This window comes from Esox lucius, chromosome 2 (assembly GCF_011004845.1).
Source record: "Esox lucius isolate fEsoLuc1 chromosome 2, fEsoLuc1.pri, whole genome shotgun sequence".
NCBI classification, from domain to species: Eukaryota; Metazoa; Chordata; class Actinopteri; order Esociformes; family Esocidae; genus Esox; species Esox lucius.
Window position 1 is genome coordinate 26,810,252 of NC_047570.1, and position 27,315 is coordinate 26,837,566.

General features: G+C 40.2%; 1 protein-coding gene across 5 annotated transcripts in view; it reads left to right on the forward strand.

Moving 5' to 3' along the window:
- The window catches only part of LOC105022641 (protein unc-13 homolog C), a 151,006-nt gene that overhangs the window by 34,830 nt on the left and 88,861 nt on the right, over positions 1–27,315 (forward strand). For all 5 annotated transcript variants that reach the window (XM_034296733.1, XM_010891248.4, XM_013137480.4 and 2 more), the window contains exons 2-4: positions 9,472–13,684; positions 26,053–26,075; positions 26,944–26,993. In XM_034296733.1, the coding sequence (XP_034152624.1) occupies positions 9,748–13,684; positions 26,053–26,075; positions 26,944–26,993 (4,010 nt within the window). In that variant the 5' untranslated portion in view covers positions 9,472–9,747. The remainder of the gene's footprint in view (positions 1–9,471; positions 13,685–26,052; positions 26,076–26,943; positions 26,994–27,315) is intronic.

Consider the following 27,315-nt stretch of genomic DNA (forward strand, 5'->3'; position numbering starts at 1 on the left):
TGGATTTTTTCAGGAAAAAAAACGTACAGCATTTTGCAATTACTCACCGGTCAGAAAGCGGTTCAGCACCAATGCCCGATAGAGAATGAAGTTCCGCACCAATGCCCGATAGAGAATGATGTTCAGAATATTTATATGAAAAATAGAATGACCTGTTCCAATAAAAACAGCGCATACTCAGAGTTCGACATTATTCTTAGCCTTGCTAATTTTAGCTTATGTTTACTGTATGCTAGCTATAGCGCTGAATATATTTTGCTTCTTTGCGGTTTTCTTAGTGTATTCTGTTGTAGACAAGGGATGAATTGGCATTTTGTCGTCCTGGTCTATAGTTAAAATGGCTTACTAAGGCTAGGCCTATATCAGCCAAATCAGTCAAGTACGTATACTTCGCAGATTATGAAGTACGTACTGTTTATAGTAAGCTAGCATTACATCATTTTGTCACGCATTAACATCATTTTTTATATTTAGCTAGACACAACTAAGCATTGTGTAAAACTGACTAAGATTTCTTATGAAGTTTGCTTCCACCACAAATAGCATCTGAACTGTATGGCCTTTGCCCCTGGCCGTTATTAGCTTGAAAAGGGCCTATAACGTACTACTTGGAAGAGTCATTAGAATTGAGCAATTGCTAGCAAGCCTGAAGACGAATTTTACACTGACAAAGCTGTTTAATTTCATGGCACAACGACGTTCGTTTTTTGTGAATGACATTGATACAATAACTATCAATATACACTCACCTAAAGGATTATTAGGAACACCATACTAATACTGTGTTTGACCCCCTTTCGCCTTCAGAACTGCCTTATTTCTACGTGGCATTGATTCAACAAGGTGCTGAAAGCATTCTATAGAAATGTTGGCCCATATTGATAGGATAGCATCTTGCAGTTGATGGAGGTTTGTGGGATGCACATACAGGGCACGAAGCTCCCGTCCCACTACATCCCAAATATGCTCTATTGGGTTGAGATCTGGTGACTGTGGGGGCCATTTCAGTACAGTGAACTCATTGTTATGTTCAAGAAACCAATTTGAAATGAGTCGAGCTTTGTGACATGGTGCATTATCCTGCTGGAAGTAGCCATCAGAGGATGTGTACATGGTGGTCATAAAGGGATGGACATGGTCAGAAACAATGCTCAGGTAGGCCGTGGCATTTAAACAATGCCCAATTGGGGGCCTAAAGTGTGCCAAGAAAACATCCCCCACACCATTACACCACCACCAGCAGCCTGCACAGTGGTAACAAGGCATGATGGATCCATGTTCTCATTCTGTTTACGCCAAATTCTGACTCTACCATCTGAATGTCTCAACAGAAATCGAGACTCATCAGACCAGGCAACATTCTTCCAGTCTTCAACTGTCCAATTTTGGTGAGCTTGTGCAAATTGTAGCACAAGCTTTTTCCTATTTGTAGTGGAGATGAGTGGTACCCGGTGGGGTCTTCTGCTGTTGTTGTAGCCCATCCGCTTCAAGGTTGTGCGTGTTGTGGCTTCATAAATGCTTTGCTGCATACCTCGGTTGTAAGGAGTGGTTATTTCAGTCAAAGTTGCTCTTCTATCAGCTTGAATCAGTCGGCCCATTCTCCTCTGACCTCTAGCATCAACAAGGCATTTTCGCCCACAGGACTGCCGCATATTGGATGTTTTTCCCTTTTCACACCATTCTTTGTAAACCCTAGAAATGGTTGTCTGTGAAAATCCCAGTAACTGAGCAGATTGTAAAATACTCAGACTGGCCCGTCTGGCACCAACAACCATGTCATGCTCAAAATTGCTTAAATCACTTTTCTTTCCCATTCTGACATTCAGTTTGGAGTTCAGGAGATTGTCTTGACCAGGACCACACCCCTAAATGCAGTGAAGCAACTGCCATGTGATTGGTTGATTGAACAGGTGTTCCTAATAATCCTTTAGGTGAGTGTAGGTGATGTAACTGACTTTTTTGTCAAATGAAAAGGATGAGAGAATCATGGGAACACCAGAACCCGGTCCACAACATGTTATGGGGACATAACTTGTGTTTATTTACTGAAAGAAATCCTACCTAGTGGAGAGTACTTGGTATCAGTATTCTGTATCGGCAGGCACCCAAATATAAGTAACTTGTACTCGGTCTGAAAAAAAAGTATCGGTGCATTCCTAATTCTAGTTATCAGCTGTCTGCTCTTAGATTTAATCAACCTTGGAGCCATGCTTAGAGTGAGACAAATATGTACAGTAATACTGATGATGATTTCGATAAACAAAGCCACCATTTTATGTGGTTGTTTTTTAAGCAAGAGACATATTTTATTACATTTCTTTCCTAGTAGTTTAGTCATATTCTTTTATAAACTCCAAACTGGTGTAAAATGTCATTTCAGTTACATTGCTTGCTTAGCCCCAACCTATACAATAACGTACAACATGCAATCAAAACTCAAAACACTTCAATTTGGTTTGATTCCTTTAACATCTGTTTATAACTAACACTACAGGGCAGCTGTGAGCCCCTTCTAAAAACTAAAATTATTATTACCAAACCTTTATTTCAACAAGGAACACAGACTGAGACCAAGGTCTCTTTTACAGCTGGGCCCTGCTTATTCATGCTTCCACATATAGTTTAGGTAAAATGACAACAAAATTTTTTACAGACAAAAAAAGACGATCACAGATAACACAGAACAAAATACAATGCCTTAAACACAGGTGTTGTTGCCTAAGTGGCCTTAGGTTTAGTGGATATTGGGCCTGGCAACTCAGTCTAAAATGGCCAAAATGCTTGCAGTTTCAAATAAATGAAATCAAAAATATGGGTCATAAGTAAATAACATATTCATAATTTTTTTTTTTTTTGCATGGTCAGTTTGACCTTTAGAACAGATGCAATGTGTGCTTTATATCTTTGTCACTTTCTTATCCTATAGTCACTCTGCTTGCCTTTATTTAAATGTGCTACTGGGATTGTGAATGGGTTCTTCTATTTGCAGCATATAGACTTTACATGGGGGTTATAGTATGTTAATTCTACATATGTTTAATCCCTGGCCAGGGCTTTTTAGCTTCTTATGTTACTGGGTACATGTGGCAAGTTGAGTGTTTCATCTGACATAATCTCCTAGCAACTGCCAAACAGTATATAGCAGCACTCTTATTAAATGTAAAATGGTATGTTCCTGAAGACATGCAACTCAGTCTGTGTTGTTAGACCTACTGACTCCCTCCCCATCAGTAAAGACTAACGTTTCACACCCCATTTGATGTGAATATAATTTCCCTCTCTGTATGTGTTTATTTTTTACTATACTGGTGGGGATTAAAAATCTCAGGCATGATAATACAACAAAAAGGATGTCCCCTATTGGAGCATATTGTCTCCATGAGGAAAAAGGCTAATATCAAGTTAGGGTTTAGGTTAAAAGTTCCACTTGGGGTAAAAGTCTACATTCAGATTAAGTTTGAGGGTCCGCGTTAGGCATAAAGGTGAGAGATTGGAGCATTTTGCATGAACATAATGTGTGGGGGGTCTCCATACAGGGATAGTAAAATGTAAACTGTGTGTGCGAGTGTGCATGCAAGTTTTTGTGAGCATGTCTCTATCATCATATGACTATTGATGCATCAACAGAACTAACCTGGAGTCTCAAATCGTGCCAGCTCTAATCCACAACAGGTTGCCATTCCTGGCCAACCAACCCATCACAACCAGACCCTTCAGCTTTCCAATCACATGATCTAACAACTCCTAGCTAGCCACTCAGATCGACCCAATATTAGCATATCACATTCAGACAGGAATTACAATAACTATCATATAATTTCAAACCTATCCTGACATACCAAAGTATTAGAATACCTGCCTAAATCTCAACTAAACATATTTACTTTAAAGGTGCTATATGTAGAACATTTGCATTGTAATATCAGAAAAAATATAAAGGAATGATAGGATTTCACAGTATTTGATCATCAGAAATAATTGTATTAATATAGGCTGAAGCATGTTTTGTACATGGTACAGTACATAGGGGTCACTGGCCCTTATTCATGAAACGTGGGCATGATCAAATTTGATCTTAACATTATCGTACGTTCATTTCACTGAAAGAGCTGGTCTTTGTCAATATTATCTGTGTCGTATCCTTACGGTCAAACTCACGTCTGGTCAGAGACAGTGTAGGCTCCTAAGCCAACGTCAAGATTTTTAGTCCTGCTTAATTTGCAATAAGAACATCATTATCATGAAAATCAATCATAACAGCCTCAATAACAACAACAACCACAATTATAATAACAATAATATGTAATAATAAATAAGATGACTAGGAATATAGCACATATAAACATACCAACATTTTTAATGATGAATCACTACCTTATTAACGCATGATCTATTCCTTTCACTTCATGCTGCATTTTTTATCTCTTATTTCTGTTGTTTGTGGGTTGTTAAGTTTTGAATAAAACTTTTGTATGTAATGTGCTAGACACATACATTTGCTTTTCCTAAGTAATTTATGCCTATATTATCGACATACTTGGAGATCATAAATGGTGATTATAATTTCGCTAACAGGTCTAAAAGTTACTAGAGTATAAAAAAAACGTTTAACGTACGGTTTAACGTACGTATTGTTAGGATAAGAAAATACATTTGTAAATTGGTATGATCATAAAAAATGGTCAGACATAAAACATGAAACGTAAGCGTGAAATTAAATCTGTTAACGTACAAACACTCTTTTAAGACTTTTCACACGTTACATTCTTGTTTAACATCGCCATTTATTTGTTTACAAATCGTTTTTCTAAGTACAAACCTTTGTCAGTAATCTGGCATCTGCAAAGATAAGACCCAAACGTAGCTCTTCGAAACTGTTAAGCTAGCTAGCAACAATAAGTTGGACCACTAGCCCAGTGTTCAACCATAGCTTTGCCATTCTGGATATCATGTTCAAAATAAAAGTCCATAGCTGGTTTTTAAGGCTGCTTAACAAAATTACACCAGTAGGCTATCAAGCATTTAGGCTTGAGGTAAAAAGACTTGTGTGAAAATGACAAGGACACAGTATAACCTTGCATAGAATATCCTTCTGAGCTGCAAAATATAATGAAGGGATTTAGGTCAAGATATTCTTTAAATATTGGTCTGGCATGTGCTATGTAATAGCTGTGTTCTGTCCATACTATTTATGATGGCTGTATGTGGCCTGGAACTTCTGTAGTAATTGCTTAACATTTTGTTTTAGTTATTCAGTATTTTAACAAGTTCTCATTTTAAATCAACAACCCAAGGGGAAAAACAAAGACCCATAAAGCAACGCTGTTTGAGTATTTGGGACCACAACAAGTGTGTAGGCCTACACAATAATAACATTTCTATAAGTTGAAGTAATGTTTGCCAGTAAACTTAGTTAAGAAACGTTAGTCCAGGGGTGTTCAAATCTTATCTTACACCACGTTATCTGCTTTATCAATCTGCGATTAAGTCTACGCTCTTTTGGAAGAAGTGCGACAGTTTCGTAAATCAGACTTGGAAATGATCGTATGTCTCTCCCAATGCTTGAATCTGAAATATTTTCTGAGAAGGTTTCAAGAATGAGGGCCAGTGTCTTGATGCGTGATGAAGTACCATCCAAATAGTTTAGAGACGTGGTTGTATCTGAGGAGACAAGATGTTTCTGTAAACTTTAGAATTCATTTTGCTGCTGCCATCAGCAGCTACATCATCAATCAATACACTTGTGACAGTTCCAGTAGCAGCTGTACATGCTTAAACATAACACTTCCTCCAGCATAGTTCAATGGTGGCAGCCATTTTCTTTTCTCATGCCATTACCTGGTACTTTTCAAACCTATCTGTCCAAGATACCTTTTTCTGAACTAAAAGCAATGTTATGTAAATTGTTCAACTTGACTTGCACTGAGACTTTGCTACCCATGTTGTCAGATATCTGCCACAGACCCAAAATGCTAATGTAAATCCTGGAATCAAGATAAGACATTGGCATACCATAATGTGCACTAACAATACAAACAAATTAAGCTGCTTAATAAGAAACAGTTTTGAAACCAATTGTACAAAGACTTTAAGCAATCTTAACTAGGTTGATGCTTTATCACTATTACTCACCAGGTAATCTTCCATCAGAATGTAGACGGACCTGACTAAAATCCACATGCATAATTTCATTGCTTCCTTTTCGTTGTCCAGTCCGTGTTGCACAAGCTTCCCACAGTCATCACTTTACACTGACTGCGTAGAATATAGAAACATAGAGGAATATCCACCTTTAGTGCCCCTCAGATTTGAAATGATATATGAACCGCAATACTGTTGCCTACATACAACCCCATGTCCATTATAAATGCCCTATTACTTCAGTGATCGATTCTCAATTCAAGTAGATGAACTAATGTCAGTCATGATAATGATGATGAAAACACACATTATTTTTCTCCAGAAGTGAATGCACCAGCCTCTGGGGGCCAGGTTTGTAATGGGTCATAGGACATTTTTCAGTCTGCCCCAGCAATGGTACCAGGACTGATCTGGGTCAGCAAATACTTCTATGCACACACGCATTGACTCACACTAAAACTATTTACATTTGACAGTGTCTTACAGACAACTCAGTGGAAATTAACCATCTACATTTTTATTACATAACACAAATTGAACGGTGAAAACAGTATCAAGACGAGTGCATTGTAATGACAACTAGTAAAATACAGAAATATTTACTTTTATACCAAATAATATTTTATTCTGACGTCATCCAAATTATTCAGTTAATCAATGGATGAGTGATTGAAATTCATTGAGAGGAGTTTAATGTAACAACATTGTATCAATATCAACTGGTGCATCAAGTTGGCTGCTAGTTTACGTGACATCAAATTACAGCTTAATATGGAATATTTTGTTTTACTGTAACTGGCAGTGACTACAGGACAAAACTGACCAAAAAGACCAAATGTTAAACCATTTAAGTTTTAAGATTACCATCACTCCAATCTGTCTACTGTGAACGTGATGGGGCACTAACCACATATTGAGACAGTATTCTCAGTCACAGGTCCAATAAATATAAGTTCTTAAATACCATACCTCAGAATATGTTCATGAGCCAAATACAACTATACCATGTGAAGCACGCTGGATTTGGCACAAGAATGTTGGAAACATTCTCTTTAGCCTCAAAGGGTTTTTAGCACTTAACTTATTGATTTTCACAGTTATTACATAAAGTCTGAATATCAAAGACTAAGTTATGGTGGAAAATGTGTGGAGAGTGAAGGCATATAAATAACTTGTGCAAACCAATTCTCTACAAATATTTACATGTAAAAAGAACAATACTGGTTTCAGTTAACTTTTGTTCTGCCAATTTTCAAGCAAACTTTCTTGTTGCTATTCAGCATGCAGCATGCTATTTAACTAGCCTGCTAGCTATGCCCTTTACATCACCACTGCACAACCCAGACAGTGGCTTAATATAGCTGTAAGTAACCAACATTCTGGAAATATCAATCTTCCCTTAAAAACCTTATGTAGTCATCTTAGCAGGCAAGCTAGCTAGCCAGATAACAGCAACTATCTTATTAGTCTAACCAGATAGTGAGCCTAGTATAAAGAAAAGCCCCAAAATACTATAGAGCCCCCTCAAAAAAGCAGCAGACCTTTGGCATAAAAAATATATGAGATTGGCTGCTTGGTCCCATCTGAAAGCATGAAACTGAGGGAAGTATTGATACGGGGGAAATTTCAATAGTCTGCTTCAGTCCAAGAATCTGTGGCACTATTTCAAAACTGTGGCCCACAAGCCTTGCCCAAATGATCTGAACAACCAATAAAAAATCTCCCTACACCAATGAGCCAAAATCATTCGACCACTGTGTACCAGCCTGGTACATATGTACCAAGAACTCAAGCTCTGATTACCGAAAAGGTGGCTCTACCAAACTTAATTAAAGCAACATATTTTAGCTTTTAATTATTTAATAAATATTTCCCAGTGTCAGCATTGTAAAATAAAATATCAAACAGAATAAATGTAACAAAAGCTTATATATCTACAAATCGAGCAATTCATTGGTTAGCTGATGTTTGTAATGGTGATTTAAAGAATTTTTAACTGTTTAACAACAAGTTAAAAAGTTCTAGTCTACTTTAAGGATGGATGGTCAGGTTTGTGAAGCAGATATTCGTCTGGTATCGAAAATAGTAGATATGCCTCTGGCATCTTCCAAATCGAAAATAAGTAGTTCTCACTAATCAAGTGTCAATCAACTGTGTTTGACCTGTAAAGATACAGTAAGGTACTGTATTCCTGTGAGAAATTACAGCACATTTTGAAATAAAGCAATTCTGCCCTTCCCCACAAACACTGCCCACAATGCACTAAAATACTAATGATAATAAATAATAATAATTGTGCTTATAATATCGAGAACTACCCTATTCATGTGTTTTCTGTTAATAAGAGCACTACCTAGGCATAAGGGCGCGGGCCATTAAACAGTTTTGTTATGATAAACGGGGTATTTTACCCAAATTAAATCAAGGATACTTATTGATCACAGCTTATGTGAATCCCATCCCTACTGCAGTATCTGGCTGTTCACTATGAGCCTGACAACATTTTCCCAGTGGGAAAATGCAGATGTTATAGATTTCTGTGTGTGATTCCCTGCACCATGTTTCACTTCAGTTACTTGATTTCGGCTTAATTCTTGCCTATGAAGTGAATTGCGGTTTTATTGCTTTATGCTATCATAGTAACTGTGCTAGAATATTGGTGTGAAATAATATTTGTATGATAGAATGTTTGTTCAATAGTACAACTGTCTGATTTATAGTTCCATATATTAGTGATCTGTGGTATAGTATCTCTGTGTTACATATTTTCTTGTTATGGCATATCTGTTTTATATAATTTTTGTTTTATGTTATACCTGTCTTATAGTATCTCTGTATTAAAGTATTTTGTGTTATACCAATGATCCACACTGGGGCTGGACAAACACTGAACATAAATAGGTTCCCCAATTGGAGGCAACGATCAACTCCTGCCTCCAATTGGGGAGAACAAAACTTTCTGTCCGGTTCTGATTATGGCCCCTGCCCAGCGCACAGATGACTAGGGCCATAGCCAGGACGTGACAGTTATGGTATCTCTGTATTATATTATCCATAGTATGTCTTTGTTAAGGTATCTCTGTGTTATAGAATTTCTCTGTTTCAGGATTTATAGAATCTCTGTGTAATTTTAACTCTAGTATCGCTGTTATAGATCTCTAGCATATCTGTTTTAGAGTAAATCTAGTATTTCTGTTATACAATAATATTTCTCGTAACTCTTTGTTATAGTATTTCTGTATCTCTAGGATCTACACTATATTATCCGTATGGCAGAGTATCTTACTTCTATGCCTTTACTTACACTTGTTATTTTTTCTCTCTTCACAGAGCAATGTGTGTGGACCTGTGGAGAGCCAGTGGATTTTACAGCGATTCCTGTCTCCCACTTGGATGTACAGACTAGGAGCTTTGGCAGAAGCTCATCTAAGCAGGCCTTTCAGAGTTGTGTGCCTGGCTGGGGGTTGACACTCCTGCTCCCCCTACACCCCCCTCCCTCACACCTTTCCATCCCTCCACCACCGTCACCACCACATCTGGCCCCTCCACTCGCACCAAGTCGCCCTGCCGCATCTTCAATAGACACCTGTAAAAGCATTGCCCTCCATGGTTTCTGCTCTAATCCAGACCCTATCATCTTACATTGTGAAGATTTGCAAAGGAATGTTTACAAAGAAATTGGCGAATCCCACAAAGAAGAAAGAGAGTAGCGACAATAAAGAGCCCAAATTGACCACCACCGATTTGCGTGACCAACGTAACCCAACGCAAACATTCTCCACCACTCTGAAAACCACAGTGAAAAAAATCAGCAAATGCTCTTCAGCGCGTAACATCTCTCTCGAATCGGACGACGGCAAAAACGACTGCTCATCTCTCTCCCCGACTTTCAGTTACCGTGTAGCAATAGCTAACGGACTTCCGAAAAACGCTCTTCTGCTGAACAATAATGAAAGTATATCCCAGGAGGTCCTCTCTATCGAAAGTGAATACTCCGAATCCCTAAGTGAGGCCAAACCTGTGCATAGATTCGATGAGCAGAAATCTCACACTATGCCAGTGAGACGGAACAGAAAGAGCCTCATCAGTCTGGCACCATCTGATGGTAGCTCTGAGGGTGAGAGGGTGGAGCGATCCAGTCTGCACACACTCCGGTTGGGCGCGCTACGCAAGCTGAGGAAATGGAAGAAGAGCCAGGAGTGTGTGTCTTCGGACTCCGAGGTAAGCAACTGGAGGAAGACCCTGGGCATTCGAAGCAAGTCCCTGGACCGAGCTGGGCGGCAGCAGAAGTCCACCTCAGCATTAGAAGCCGGCTCCAGCTCTACAGGCTGCATCAACCAGACCCAGGATGTGATGGAGATGATCTTCAAGGAGTTGCAGGGCATAAGCCAGATCGAGACTGAGCTGTCAGAGCTCAGGGGACATGTCAACGCCCTAAAGAACTCCATCGATGAGATCTCCTCGAGTGTGGAGGTGGTGCAGACCGAGATTGAGCAGCTGCGCACTGGCTTCGTACAGTCCCGGAGAGAAACGCGGGACATCCATGATTACATCAAGCAGGTCAGCCACCATGCCAATAAGGCCAGTCTAAGGTTCATCAATGTCCCTGAGGAGAAGCTGGAGAAAACTGATAGTCTCATCTACCACATTCTAAAAGAGAAAATGGGATTTGCTGAAGCACATAAAACACTTAAAATAGAGCTAGCCCATCGGTTAGGGCAACAAAGAGAATGTTCCAATGCTAAACCTCGGCCTATTATTGTAATATTCTCAAACTCCTCAGATAGAGATTTAGTTTTAAAAAAGTGCTACAAACTGAAGGGAACTGGTATATCCGTATCAACTGACAGCTTAACAACTCACGATGTCAAGGAAAGAAAAGACAAAGGAGCCATGTCCTCTTCTCAAACCTACGAGAGTATGGATATCAAGGTCTCAATCAAGGACAAAGCAGAAAGTGATGACTGGGACTCTATGGACAGTGACAAGGAGTTAGATGAACTAAACAGGAACAAATATGCAATGGTGGTGTCCAAGCCTGTACACAAACATAAATCAGAGAAAAAGAGGCACAGTCACCATGAGCATGGAAGCCGGTCTGCAGATGAGGCAGGTTACTCTGCCTCAGTTCACTATGCTGATGATTCCTATGATGAGTCTGACAAAGCCGTCAAGCCCTACTACGGCGACCTCACCCCTGGCTGGCTCTCTCAGAGTGACTACTCCACTCCCAAGCTAAGCCGCTCTGAGTCTGACTGCTCCAAGCTCTGCCAGTCCTATTCTGAAGACTTCTCAGAGAGCCAGTATTTCAGCCGACCCAATGGCGTCTCTCTGCTATCCTCCTCAGACCAGGAGCTATGGCAGAGGAAGCAGGAAGACATGGCTTCTTCATGGTATGCCAGCCCTGCCAGCCAAACCCTCAGCCAGGAGAACCCTCCATATGCTGAGCCCAATGAGGTTGAGACCACAGAGACCATTGACAGTGGGGTAAGCAATGGACTGGTCTGCATGTCTGGGGATAGAAGTCATTACAGTGGCTCTCAGCTGTCTCTGCAGGGAGACCTTTCCCCGTGGAAAGATTGGCATCACCTGGAGCAAGGAGCGGATTCTGGGCTGGACGCCTCCACAGAGCAGAACCTGGTGTCTGAGGTCAGTAGCCCCTTCGACCCAGCCGCCATCCCTGGTTTCCCAGAGAACATCACCAAGTGTCAGGAGGTTGACCTTGCTTTTGAAGGGGAAGAGACTTTCATGTTGGATATGGTGGAAAGTGCCCTTTTGGACATCACCCCGCTAGAGGTCACCCGACTGGAGAGTGCCCGGCTGGGTAGTGCGCCTCCCACTACTCTCTATACGGCTCAGATTATAGAGAAAGAACCTATCGGGACAGCACCTGTCCGCAAGCCTAAAGCTAAAGAAAATGCAAAAACGCTTCAAAAAGAAATGCCAAAACCAGCTACTACAGTGACTGCAAAAACTCTCCCTAAAGAGAATTCTAAAGGAGCTCCAAAAGCTAAAACACCTCCTAAAGAGGTTGCTAAAAGTATTTCTAAAGATGTTGCTAAATCATTTCCTAAAGAGACTTCGAAACTGGCCCCACAAGTGACTTCTAAACCGGGAAAAGAGATACAAAAAGAGGTTGCTAAATCAATTGCGGAAGAGGCTGCTAAAACTATAAAACTAAGAGAAACCGCTAAAACTATTCCTAAAGAGATTGTTAAAACACCTCCTAAAGAAACAGTTAAAGCTATTCCTAAAGAGGCTCCTAAAACACCTCCAAAAGGAACTTCTAAAGCAAGTCTGACTGAAACTGCAAGTCCAAAAGACACACCCAAAATAAGTCAAAAAGCAGCTGTAAAAACATCCCCAAAAGCCACTCCTATAACTAGTCCAAAAGAGACACCTAAAACAAGCCCTAAAGAGACACCTAAAACTGTTCCTAAAGGGTCATCCAACACACTTCCTAAAATGGCAACTAAAGAAGCCCCAGACTTATCCCCACAAACATTTTCTGAGCTTGACGTCAAACACAATTTCCAATCTAACCAGAACAAGTCAGCCACCATGTACCGCAGTCAGAGCGAGATCCGGACTGAAAAAGTGGTTGAGGAGGTCCCCAAGTCCTGGAGCAGCCGCCTTAGCATTGACCTCACAGACAAAGCTCCGTCCTTTAGCTTCGGGTTTGGCTCCACTCTAAAGAAGGCCAAATCAGCCCTGGAGGTAGTCTGGAAGTCAGGCCCCATGCCTGGAACCGCTCCCCCAGAGCCACCCCCAGACTCAGGCTCCTTTATGGGTCGCTTCCGCACATTGTCGACCTCCACGGCCAACGACTCTAGCACCACCATCGACTCAGATGTATATACAGATTCCTGTGTTTACAAGGCTGATGATGAGGAGGCTCTTGCCGGTGATCAGCTTGAGGACAATGAGACCGCCTATGTTGGCGTGATGGAGCAGGTATTGGCAAACCTAGAAAACAGAACAAATGCTAATGATACAGAAGAGACAGAGGATCTTGAGGACCCCATACCAGATTATGATCATGAGGCATCTCAGGATTATGTTTCTGAAGACTATGATGCTACCACCCAGGACTTAGAGGCCTCTGAGAACTTGGAGGCCACCCAGGAGCCTGCGGTCGTTCTGGAGTATGACTGCAGTCTGGATGAGCAATATGACGAAGAATACAGTGAGGAATATGCAGACGACGCTATGACAGGAGAGGGAACAGCAGAATATGAGGACATGGTGGAGTATGTTGAGGTAGAGGAGCCTGATGAGGAGGAGGAAGATGAGGAGGAGGAATGTGAGGTAATAGAGGACATGGAAGAGGGGGATGAGGTAGAGGAGATAGAGGAGGCCTCAGAAGCATCTGCATCAGAGAGGACAGAAAACCTGGAGGATGAGAATAAAAACATTCCGGAGAAGGAGGAGAAGCCTACAGAGGCTCCACCCAAAAAGCGTCTCCGTCCTACTTTTAAGGAAGCTGCGCTGAGGGCCTACAGAAAGCAAATGGATGAGCTGCAGCAGCAAATCCTTGCTGGAGGTAGGTACACCGTAATTCTAACACACTTCACTTTACTACATTCTAATCTAGAGCCTGAACTGGTTTGTGCTGAATAACCAATTACTATGGTTGTTGTCCTGCCAGTTGGCCACACATTTATATATTAGACAATTAAGAGATGCTCTTATCCAGAGTGAATTCCATTTTGTGCAATCATCTTAAGAGAGTTTGGTAAGGCAATCAAAGTGTAGTAAGTTTATTGATTCTCAATAAAGAAGTTATCAGTAAGTTTTGTTCTAATAAAGAAAGATAAGTCCCGTCCCAAACAGATCAGGGAACACGCTGCAATTTTGTTATTTAAAAATTTACAAAATAGTTTTTATGTACAACCCTGTTTCCAAATAAGTTGAAACACTGCATAAAATGCAAATTAAAACAGACTGCAATGATTATAAAATAATTTATTCCTATATTTAATTGAAATTAGTACAAAGACAACATATCAAATGTTGAAACTGAGAAAGTTTATTGTTTCTGGAATAAGATGCCAGCCACACATTTCAAAAATCTTGGGACAGGGGCATGCTTACCACTGTGTTGCATCACCTCTTTTAATAACACTTTAGTAAGCGTTTGGGAACTGAGAAGGGCAATTGCTGTAGTTTTGAAAGTGAAATGCTTTCCCATTCCTGCTTGATATACAATTTCAGCTGCTCAACAGTTCTGGGTCTCCTTTGTCCTATATATAGTTTCATAATGTGGCAAATGTTTTCAGTGGGTGACAGGTCTGGATTGCAGATAGGCCAATTTAGCACACAAAATCTTTTACTATGGAGCCATGCTGTTGTAATGCATGCAGAATGTGGTTTGGCATTGTCTTGCTGAAACAAGGAAGGCCTTCTATGAAAAAGATGTAATCTGTTTGGCAGCATATGTTGCTCCAAAACCTGTGTATATTATTAAGCATTAATGGTGCCTTCACATATATGCAAGTCACCCATGCCATGTGCACTAATGCACCCCCAGATGCTGGCTTTTGAACTGTGCGCTGATAACAAGCCGGATTGTCCCTCTCCTCTTTAGCCTGGAGGACGTGGCGTCCATGATTCCCAAAAATAATTTCACATTTAGATTTGTCAGATCACTTTGCCTCCGTCCATCTTAAATGACCTCAGGCCCAGAGAAGGCAGTTCTGGATTTTGTTTATTTATGGTTTCTTCTTTGCATGGTTGAGTTTTAACTTGCATTTGTGGATGCAGCTATCTTCGGTTTTCAGAAGGGTTCCTGAGCCCATGCACTGATGTCCACTACAGAATTGTAGTGCCGCCTGAGGGCTCAAAGATCACAGTTATCTAATATAGTTTTTTGGCCTTGTCCCTTATACAGAGATTTCTCAGAATGATCTGAATCTTTTAATGATATTATGTACCATAGATGATGAGATCCCAAAGTCTTTGGAATTTTTACATTGAGAAATGTTATTCTGGAATTGTTTCACTATTTGCCTGTGCAGTCTTTCATAGAGTGGTGAACCCGTCCCCATCTTTACTTCTAAAAAAAGTCATCCTCTCTGGGATGCTCTTTTTATACCCAATCATGTTACTGACCCTTTGCCAATTAACTTAAATAGTTGTGAGATGTACAGAACTTTCCCAGTCTTTTGTTGCCCCTGTCCCAGCTTTTTTTAAACGTGTTGCTGGCATCAAATTCAAAGTGGATATATATTTTTCAAGAAACAATAACATTTCTCAGTTTCAACATTTAATATATTGTCTTTGTAATATTTTCTATTAAATATAAATTATTTGTACATACGTTGTATTACCCCATCGACAAAAGAAAGCATTTTAAGAGTGCGTCTAAAATATGTGAAAATATTATTTTACTTATTCTGACCTAACATTTTTTGGGGCTCTGCTGAGAGAATCAACAGTTACAACTTAGCATATGCCTGGAATCCAATAAAATATGTGAAATAATATTATTTGAAAATTGCACGTCTGATTAAAGTATAAAATGTGTTTAGTTACACTTCACAAAACATAGTTCAATAAATGGGATTACAAATTACATACACTTATGATGAACCTTCTGGAGAACTGGAATAATGCTATTTTTCTTCAGTTCAGGTTTACAGACAAAACAATAATCTTGATCGGACAAAAATGATTTCTCTGTTAGCGTAAGTGGTATTGATTCAGAAAAGCAAACACTGAACAATTTCAAGGTGGAATAAGGAAAGGTTTTTATCAGAGCTATATAAAGGGATCAGGGGAATAGCCTGTCTCTTATTGACAGTGAACAAGCTGTTGGCCTACATTTCATCTCACCCCCTATGTACTGCTAATCTACATTAACAGCAAAGTTCATGCACGCATGTATGCTCTCTCTCTGACTCGCCGACGTACACAAACTACTAAAATACATATTCCTTTTCTCAAATACCTTTTAATGATTCTTACCACCCCTGCTTTTAGTACTTTATGCACCTCCACTTGCTCAAATAACAGCACTGATTCTTCTATAATATTTTATATGGCATGAGAAGTCATAGCAAGGGATTTATAACCTTCTAGAATCCATCTAGAATCTTTCTGCATCACCCATAATCACTGGTCCTCACTTAGACTCTTCCCTTTATGTCACTCCACAATTCTTTTAATGGGTGTAGGTCAGGGGACTCTGATGGCTGTAGCAAAAGCTTTATCCTGTGGTCAGTGAGACATTTTTGTGTTGATGTTGAGGAATTCTTGTGATCGTTGTAAGCAAGGAGGTAGCTTTGAATTACATATTGACAGGGTCAGTGTCAATGGATCCCAGAATTTTCACTCTTTTCCAAGGGGTTCAAAATTACCTGTCTGTAATATCCGGGCGGTCATGACCCCCACCCACAAATCTGCACCCCTGATTGTAAGACTGGAACATCCAACAGCGACCGATATTGTTATAGCCTCCTGGAGAGGCAGTCAGATTTTGCCTTAGAATTGTGTTTTGTGGCCATAACTAAATTGCTGTCTCATCTGACAATAGAAAACGGTTCCAATCCAAGTCTGTATTTCCAAGTGGTTCGCTGTATATACTGTCTGTACCCTGAAGGTAAAGCTGACAGTGCACTTTAGCCTCTTGGTAATTGTTTCATATGTCGAGGGTTACAGTCCGGCACGTTTTAGGTACAGTGCAATATGTTTTATAAGCGGAGCCGGCTTAGAAGAGCGAATGTCTCTTACTGACTGACTGACTGCCCCTTGTTAAATACCGTAGTGGTTAGAGAAGCAGACTTTTGAACTATAGGTCCCGAGTTAGTATCTCCTTGCAGGCGAAGAGAAGTACGCTTTGTGAGTTATTCCGTGTTGATGAAAACTTACTGGCTAATAAACTGTTAAAACGGCCAGTGGCAAAAGCAATACAGTTCGTAGACACTATTTGTGATGGAGATAAACTTAATAAGAAACGTTAGTCAGTTTAACGCAATCCTCAATGAAGTGTAGCGACTGCAGGAACGTAATGCTGTGGCGTAGTGGTTGAAGACAGTGCCTCTCATGTGAAAAACCTAAGTTTGTATATATTGAGACCGACGACATTTGTTAATTATTTGTTTGTTTAGGATAGAGACGAGGCTATACTGACATCTGGCGATTGTACAGCTCTGTGGTTTAGTGGTTAACAACATACCCTTTCATTTGTGTGACCTGGGTTCAAATCTCGAGATGGGGCCAGCTGAACTAGGCTTGCCTGGTTTCTTGTTTTTAACCCGATAAGACTGGTGCTTGTATGCAATGGGGTGACAAAGTAGTGTTGTTCCTTTGCGATTCCTGTTGCTCTGTGGATATTGATAGTCGTCTGATATGACAACTAGTGATGATTTTTTTGACTCGTTCAGTAAGAAGAATGCTGATGGGCGTGTCATCACTCCACCACATTGTGCAGATCTGCTGCTGCCCGTTGGAATGAACGATTCAGTTGAAACGACTCTTTACTCAGTAAAATTAGTCTTTCAAAAACAGCTAATCGTTATGACTTCAAACATTGACTTCAACATTGGCGATTTACAGTTATGGTGTCATCAACATTGCTCTGTGCATCATCGTTGTAGTATACTAGGATGCCAACAGGCTGCTAAACTGGAGATCTACAATGTTGGTAATACCACTGCTCGCCATATAACAACTGCCCACAAAACAGGCTACAGGGGCGGAGCTTAGCTTTCCCTCCCATGGGTGCGAACCTTAGCCGCGGAGGCTCCCACCCAACCCTCCACCACTAAAATCTTAATATTGCTCCCCGCTTCACTTGAAGCTGCTCCTGTTATTGTAACGTCAGATCTATCCATGTTCTCATGCTTCTGCTGCTCAACAACTTTTAAAGTGTTTCTCATGCGCACATATCGCTATATGATATTTTTATAGTCCATTGCTTTTCTTTAATCTGAGTGCAAGACCTATCTACCATTTTTATGTTTTGTTACTTCAGCTAGCTATTTCCACAGTGTACCCTTAGCAAATGAGCCAACAAGATCCAATGTAATACCCAGGGTTGCCAGATTCTCTGACAATGTATTGCACAATCACCAGCGGATTCCACATAAAAACAGCACATACATTATTTCTTCTATACAACCCTATCTGGAAAGCTCCACATCTGGCAACACTGGTTACACCCCCACGGTCACATGCGTTATGGACTACAAATGCATTATGGAATAACAAAACAAAAATAGATGTTTATCAATTCAATGTCAACTAAGTAGCATGTCTAGCAAAAAATCATAATATAAGTGTTTATTTATTCTGCTTGCTATAATTTTTTCAGCCGTAAGATTTCTTATGGGCCCCTTTGATTGGCTCCCATGGATGCCGTGCACTTATTTAAGCCCTGCCTTCTGAAAGGCTCCAAAGTATAATATTTTAGATAATAACGCAACGGCTTCAGTTTAAACAGAATGGCCTAATCTGCTTTCCCCAAGTTCAAACACTTTTATTCATTGTTAATTAATGTAAATTCTGGTCAACCGCAAAGAGTTGGGAATATGGCTTTACCGCCCTATTTTTTAACACAGCACACGTTGCAGTTGATGGTGCTTGTTTTGAGCAACCTGTGGTAGGAATATTATTTTATTAGCAGGACACTTAAGTCCATCAACACTGAACAGTATGAATTTGGCTGTTTGAGAAGGTTTGATTCTTAAGCAATCGGCACATTGTTTGAAGTTAGAACAGACATACTGTACATAGCAACGTTACTGTAGAGTAGATGAATCTGCAATTTGCTTGTAAATCTTGATGGAGGATGGGTGGATTAAGCATTGTGGTGCTCCTGTGACTTCTTCCTTTCGTATTCAGCCCAATCCATACCGCTCATATGCTTACACTGTAACTGTTAGTGTTAATGTTACAGCTACTGTATTGAGATCCTATTTCGGGCTCCCAAGGGCATTCTCTAACCAGGTCATCCTTGCTCAGAATATTTACATGGGTCTTGTTAGGTAGTTTAGTTGTTTCTGCTACTACTGCTGTATGCTGCCTCTGGCTTCTCCTTGGTAGTCAGAGGAAATCAGACCCTAATTTGGTCTTTGGTCAATGCGCACCATTCTATCATTTTGGATATAAAAATGCTAATAAACTTCCATCAAACAGAACATGGGACAGTGTTCCTTTATTGTAAGCAAATGAGATGAGGTCCTATTACTCTGGGTCCTATTACTATTTTGCTGCTCAAATATTAGACTACTTTCCGTGGATTGGTTATGTAGCTTTGGCTAGACTCTACTATAGATCTACAGTAGTAATAAGTAGACTGGCAAAAGGGGAGTTTGGGCAAATGCCAGAAGGACTGATACATCTGCGAAAGACCAGTGGGTTTAATTTGTGTTTTTGTCCAGAAAGATAATTGTTTGGATTATAATGAAGATCCCATTTAAAGACAATAGGCTGGCATATTTAGATTTCTGGTACTAGCACAACACTGCCAGCGGTCTTTCCAGTGTTTTCTGATTTGAGGCTGTATGAGGGATTATCATTAGGGAATCTTAGCTCATATGTAGCATATTTCTCCCTGCTTGAGAATGGCTGCAGTTGTGAGTTAATCTCTGAGATTGTTGTATGGCTGTGCCTCCCTCTCTTGCTCCCTTGAGTCTCTTTTTCTCTGACTGGAAATGGCTGAGCCTGTGAGTCCATCTCCCTGCCTCAGTCTGCCATAGCCACAACACAAGAAAAACATCCCAGACGCCATTGGACTTCTTCAGTGATGGTCTTACATAATGCCGTGTTTGAGTGGTGCTGCACATGGGAAACACTGAGTCTGGGCTGGCCCCACTTACATTTTTAGTAGCTACAGATTTATTTTTGTCCCAGTAGTTCCTCTTAGGGGGAAATCCTTAGCTTGCCACTATCACTGTTAGAACAGAAGCTGGGGTTGACTTGGGTAGGAGCAAATTACTCCTGCCTTATTCGGTCAGTATTTTTGCATGCATAATGAACAGTGGTGCACATGTCATGGTCATTGCTCTCCACCTGTTCCAGTGGCAATAGCCACTACCTCTGCCATACAATTCCAGTGTACATATCCTACTCTCAGTCTGAGTGATAGGATTTACTAAAATACAATTCGACGTAACAAGTGCAGCGGTGCACGGAATCTGTCTCATTGTTTTATCATGCTGTCTGTAATGTAATTATTGTGTTTATTAAACCCATCTTATTCTCCACTCTTTCACAATTTTCTATCTCCTTCTCCCTTCTCTGTACTATTCTAACTCTGCATGCGTTGGCAGCGAGTCCCAGCCTCACAGCACCTGGGAGGAGTCAGTAGGCCTAACTATAGTCAGCCTGAAAAAGACCATCCATTGCCATTCTTCTCCCTATACTACCTGTTGTGGATTCAACCATTGTGGAACACAACCTAGGGTTCAACCAGGGTAATGGGGTATTGGGAGAGGTTTCACTGGCTGGTTATATTACTAAACTGTAACTGACTTAATGCTGGTTCTGCTGTAATGTTAGAATGCTTATTGTTGGATAGCTAGCTGCTAGTTATATTGTTAGCTCTCAACTGTAGGAGGGATCAGCTAACTGTTAGCTTGCATCAGGCTAGCTGCTTCACTGACATCTGATCAATGCCCTGTGTGACCGTGCGTGTCTCCCTGCTTCTGGTCATCAAATTTACTGCCATTTTTCAATGGGCTTGTTCACAGCACAACCAATGTTCCTCTTCAAAAATCGATTATTTTGTGTTTCCTTTCCAGTGATTTAAGTGGCTTTTTTTAGAACCTTTTAAAATGTCTTTGTATTGAGTATCACAGTGACACAGCTGAATCTTGAAAGCTCTTACCCATCATTTATACCACTTTTAGGGTGGCCTAGTGGTCAAGAATGTAGGGCCAGTAAATCTGTCACTGGCTCTAATCCTGGGCCAAAAACGTGAAAACACCCAATAGCATTTTGTCCCTGAGCAAGACAGTTATCTGCAAGTTCCAGGTTGTTGTTTTAAATTAGAATGTGTTGTTAGCATAATAAACAGGTAAAATAATGGTTAAAATTAAGCAAGGGATTGCAAGACAAACCCGAGATGACAAGACACACCCAAATTTCACTTCCTAGAGCTGCATGTCCCCAATTTAGTTGTCAGATCAAAACTCTAATTCGCAGTTGATATTTCGATGATGAATAATAATAATTTATCTGCCAAACTCATCTGCACAAATGGACCTATTATGAAAAGTTATTTCATACATACTGTAACAACTATGTAAACTACTATGCCACATGTTGAGCTGGAAATCCAATAAGTGTAAGTTAAATGTTTTCTTTTAATGTTTTTTTTTCATGCACTTTCATGCAGAAGTTATTCCTCTATAATGAAAAGCACTTTACAAATACAATAAATAATAATTATTATTAGATTTGTGCCGGAAGATTTCCCAAATATGCTGGTATATTCATGTTATACCTGCCCATAAGATCTCAACGCTCCTGTACAGAAAAGTTGAGCAAGCTATCTGGCCAATGAAGCTAGCCAATGTCACCTAGCTAGCTAACATTGGCAAAATAAATATTAAACAGAAGCTTAATAAGTGTGTGCATAAATAAAATACGTTTGAGTCAGATAATGTCAGGACAACATGTTTTTGTCACTTACAATCCTTTATTTTGCCTGTTAGTTTAAAAATAAAATCAAAGAGAGCAAACTCTTATTGTACCTTTTTTTTTTTTCACTAATATTAGAGATTTGGCCAGGGGTTTGAATACATTGCAAGTCAGAGTATAGACATACTGTGTATATACTGTAAACAGTATGTCTGTATAGCATTAGCTGTACTATATATTCTTGGATGACTTGTTTTACTTTTGTGAGCTATAACTGTTATTGGCTCTTCACTTCTAAGAAATGTATTATGTCCAGTTTGAGCTGAATTTGTGAATATTTCTATTTCGATACAATATACGCATTCTAAAAGGTCCACAATAATGATGAAAAAATATGATTGAGATTTTATCATATTTGGTTATTTCCAATTTAAAATGGTCATAAGAAAAATACTCAATTTTAACTCCCATTCAAATAAGCTGATGTTAATAATAGAAAAACAAAGACAGTGACAGCATTCCAAATGGCACATACTGTGGATATAAAAAGTCTACACACCCCTGTTAAAATGGCAGGTTCTTGTGATGTAAAAGAATGAGTCAAAGATAAATCATGTCAGAACTTTTTCCGCCTTTAATGTGACCTATAACGTGAACAATTAAATTGAAAAACAAACAATCTTTGAGGGGGAAAAATAAAAAATAAAGAACTCACAATAACCTGGTTGCATAAGTGTGCACACCCTTAAACTAATCCTTTCGAAGCACCTTTTATTACAGCACTCAGTCTTTTTGGGTAGGAGTCTATTAGCATGGCACATCTTGATGTGTCAATATTTGCCCACTCTTCTTTGCAAAAGCGCTCCAAATCTGTCAGATTGCGAGGACATCTCCTGTGCACAGCCCTCTTCGGTTCACCCCACAGATGTTCAATTGGATTCAGATCTGGGCTCTGGCTGAACCATTCCAAAACGTTAATTTTCTTCTGGTGAAGCCATGCTTTTGTGGATTTGGATGTGTTCTTTGGGTCGTTGTTGTGCTGAAAAGGTGAACTTCCCCTTCAGTTTTCTAATGGACGCCTGAAGATTTTGTGCCAAAATTGCCTGGTATTTGGAACTGTTCATAATTCCCTCCACCCTAACTAAGGCCCCGGTTTCAGCTGAAGAAAAACAGCCTCAAAGCATGATGCTGCCACCACCATGCTTCACTGTGGGTATGGTGTTCTTTGGGTGATGTGCAGTGTTGTTTTTACGCCAAACATACCTTTTGGAATTATGGCCAAACTTGGTTTCATCAGACCATAACACATTTCCCATGTGCTTTTGGGGGACTTGATGTTTATTTTTGCAAACTTCAGCAGGGCTTGGATGTTTTTTTTTGTAAGAAAAGGCTCCCGTCTTGCCACCCTACCACATAGCCATATGAAGAATACGGGAGATTGTTGTCACATGTAGCACACAGCCAGTACTAGCCAGAAATTCCTGCAGTTCATTTAATGTTGCTGTAGACCTCTTGGAAGCCTCCCTGACCAATTTTCCTCTCGTCATTTCATACATTTTGGAGGAAAGTTCTTGGTAATGTCTCTGCTGTGCCATATTTTCTCCACTTGATGATGACTGTCTTCACTGTGTTCCATGGTATATCTAATGCCTTGGAAATTATTTTGTACCCTCCTCCTAACTGATATCTTTCAACAATGAGATCCCTCTGATGCTTTGGAAGCTCTCTGCGGACCATGGCTTTTGCTCTGAGATGCAACTAAGAAAATGTCAGGAAAAACCTACTAGATCAGCTGAACTTTGTGATTAATCAGAGTCGCTTTAAAAAATGGCAGGTGTGTGATGACTTCTATTTAACATGAGTGTGAATGTGATTGGTTATGTCTGGACACAGCCACATCCCTACTTATAAGAGGGTGTGTACACTTATGCAACCAGGTTATTGTAAGGTTTTTATTTTTCATTTGTTTTTCAATTGAATTGTTCACATTATAGGTCACATTAAAAGTGGAAAAAGTTCTGACATGATTCATCTTTGTCTCATTCTTTTACATCACAGAAAGCTGGCATTTTCACACGGGTGTGTAGACTTTTTATATCCACTGTAGGTACCCTTTTAAATAGCTGTTTGCCATGCAACAATGTGCCGTCTCACGGCCTGCCTCTCTGTCAACTTCTATATTTGAAATTTACATTTATATAATTTTTCTGTCTTATCCAGAGTAACGTACATTTTAGTTTTTATGGTGGAAGAAGGTGTGTGAGCCAATTTAAAGCTGTGGAGGAATAGTTGGCCACGGCAACATAAGGCAGCGGCTGGTAAAGTAGCTAGGACAGATTATGATTTGTGCTTTAGACCAGAGGGAAGAGGACCCCTTATTGGCCCTCCAGTACTAAATCCAGCAGCATCTATTCCTCCCATACAGTACCGTCCAGGAACCACCCTGGTTTGCATCAGAGGCAAGCCAGCGGTAGGATTTAGGGGGCTATGCTGCTGGTACTCAGCACAGTGTATAACTGACTGATGTTTTTTAATGTGTAGTAGTATTTGATCTTGATTATTCAGACACTTACCAGTGGCAGATCAATAGTAAAATCATTAGAATATCCTGTACTGTGTAGCCCTGTCTTCAATACTTTAATCAATGGTTCAACACGTAGAATGCACCTTCCAGTGTAGTCCTGTTTGATAAAGTATAATGTAGTTATATCTGACAGACAGAACACAAAATGTACATTTTGTTTGGGTTAAGGAAAGGCATAGAGTTAACATTGTGTTCAACACCTTCACCTTCTGTCAGTTAAACCAAAAAATCTCCAAAACCTTGAATAAAGCATTCCTGATTTTCCATCTGCTTATTAGCTTACAGTGTTGATGAGAATACATGATATGTTGGTATGATTAAAATTAAAGGGGTAATACTTATGTGGTATGAGGCAATATTTTTACTGTACTATTAGCATAAATGCAAAATTTCAAAATGTATCAGAATGCCTGAGATATTCCCCATTTTCACTTTCTTGCTGGCCTGTCTTTCAGTTTTCAGTGACTTGTACTGTAATCTCCTTGTACTTGCTTTACACAGTATTATCCTTCCCACCCTAAACCGACCTGGACTAACTAATACTATTCTGGTCCTCCACGTCTTCCCTTCTGTAAGGGAAGACGTGGAGGAGAGAAGTTGTGTTGTTTAGAGGCAGGACACTCCAATCAATCAATCACATTTATTTTTATTTTTACATCAGCAGTTGTCACAAAGTGTTTTTACAAAACATCCAGCCTGAAAGCCCAAAGAACAGGCAAGAGCAGGGCTGATGCAAAGGGACTGGGAAAAACTCCATAATATGGCTGAAACTTAAGAAACCTAGAGAGGAACCAGGGTCTGAGGGGTGGCCAGTTCTCTTTTGGCAGTGTTGGGTGCAGATTTTAATATTTTTTTAATAATTAATAAATTAATGTGCACATAAATGCATAAATCTATAAAAGATAATCCAAGCCAGCTACATGAGCAGGTGGACAAGGACAATCTGGGTGTTGCCAGTGGAGTGGCAGCTAGAATTGTCAGGTATGGTCTGCTACTTGATCTAAAACCCAACCAGGAGGTCTTTGGACAGGGACAGCTACGAGTCCTTCGGGAATGGTAGTCCTGAGATGTGGTCTAAGGGCTCAGGTCCTCTTAAGTTTAAACAGAACAGGACATAAAGAAAGTAAGACACCCTACTCCCTTACTCCCCCAACACAATCAATTCTACACAGTGCCCATTTAATCCTGTCAATTGGTATTTTTACTGTATATTGTATGGTCCCAAAATGGATGATTTCTTTTACACTACTGTTAGGTATCTATTCATAGTCACTGTCCCTCAGGCACAGACTGACGGTCTCCATCTATTCATACAGTACATTTGCTGGGAAAAACAGCAGTCAAAGAAGCTGCAACATCTCTTCGGTTCTAAAGCATGTTGATCCTTTAATTTAGCTGATTGTTTTTTAATCCAAAGACACTTAAGACCAGGAAGTGCATGTTTTCTGGGCCTATGTGATCCTTGTGGGAACTGAACCTCTGGCCTTGGTGTTGCTTTTGCAATGCATCTTCCACCATAGTACAACTGATAGCACACAGATATATAGAAATACATACTGTATTAGTTTATATTTACCATAAGTATATATAGAATTATACTCTTTTATACCTTATATAGTTTATGAAACTGTATGTATTTAGAGACAGAACCCCATCTCCGGAGTCTTCTTCTATGTAGTTCCAGGCTGTTTGAGAAGCTCTTGTCTTACAATCTGTGATTCTTTTCTTCTTTCTCTTTTCAGAAAAACCTCCGCCAGACAACAAGGTTTAAAATCGTGTTTAATTCACGTTGACCCACTTGATTTCCCATCCATGTTTGTAAATGCCTGTGTAGTATGTGTATGTCGTATTCAGTATGTGTGTTGGTAGTGTGTATCCAGTATGTGTGTGTGTATGTGTGTGTAGTTTATGTGTTCAGTGTGTATGTATGTAGTATGTGTGTGCACATAATATTTGTCTGTATGTAGTGTGTGTGGTGTGTGTTTGTGCGTGTAGTATGAGTATCATTTCATAATTGCATAGTGTTGCATGTGCCTTATGGTCATTTTCTAGTGAATGCTTATGTTTCCTAATCTCTTGTTTTTTGGACACTCTGTGGGTGCTGGTGTTGTTGGAAGTACTAAGTGCGTGTGTGAATGTGTCCATGCATGGTTGTGGACGAGTGTGTATTTAATGTGTCTGTTTTCGGCGGAGGACAAATCCGAGAGGAAGGAATTCTGCAAAACTGAATGTGTCCCTAAGCGGTGTTGAATACCCGCTCAGGAAATTACATTGACATTGAATCATTCTCAACTAACCCTGAGGGGGCTCTCCACTCCATGTATCTGTGTACTACTCTACACACACGCGCACACACGCACGCAAACACATACACTAACACACACACGTGCATACATGCCTGCTCGTACACACAGAAAGACACAGTTCCACTCCTCCTATTGTAGTTTCTTTCTTACTGTTTTCCTGATAGGACCTCCAGATGTATAATACCAAATTGGGCATGTTCACTGTGTGTCTGTACCGTGTGCGTTTGTGTGTGTGCTGCCTCTCTGTATGCCATGTGTGTGGGTGGTTGCGTGTCCTGTTATGTTTAGCTGGGTCTGATATTCTGACTGTTCCTCCCCTCTCTGCAGCCTCTCAATGTGCTGGATCCCAAAGTGCTGGGCCTACAGGCTGTTGGAGGGTGAGTGACATCTGCCACCCTAGTTTGGACATAGTGCACCCAGGTCAAAATGAATGAACCAAAAAGAGGAGAGGGTGTCGTTTGAATAGCACACATGCACCAAACTGGGCTCAGTCTCCCAAAGCCTGCTGAGCTAAAATACTCTTATTTGCATTTCTTTTGACCAGAGTCATATGGATCATGCCACACACAATGACCCAATGGACCATAGTACACCATATGGACACTGCCACACACACAATCACACACACACACACACACACACACACACCCAAAGGACCATGCCAAACACACCATATGGACCCTGCGACACACACAACAC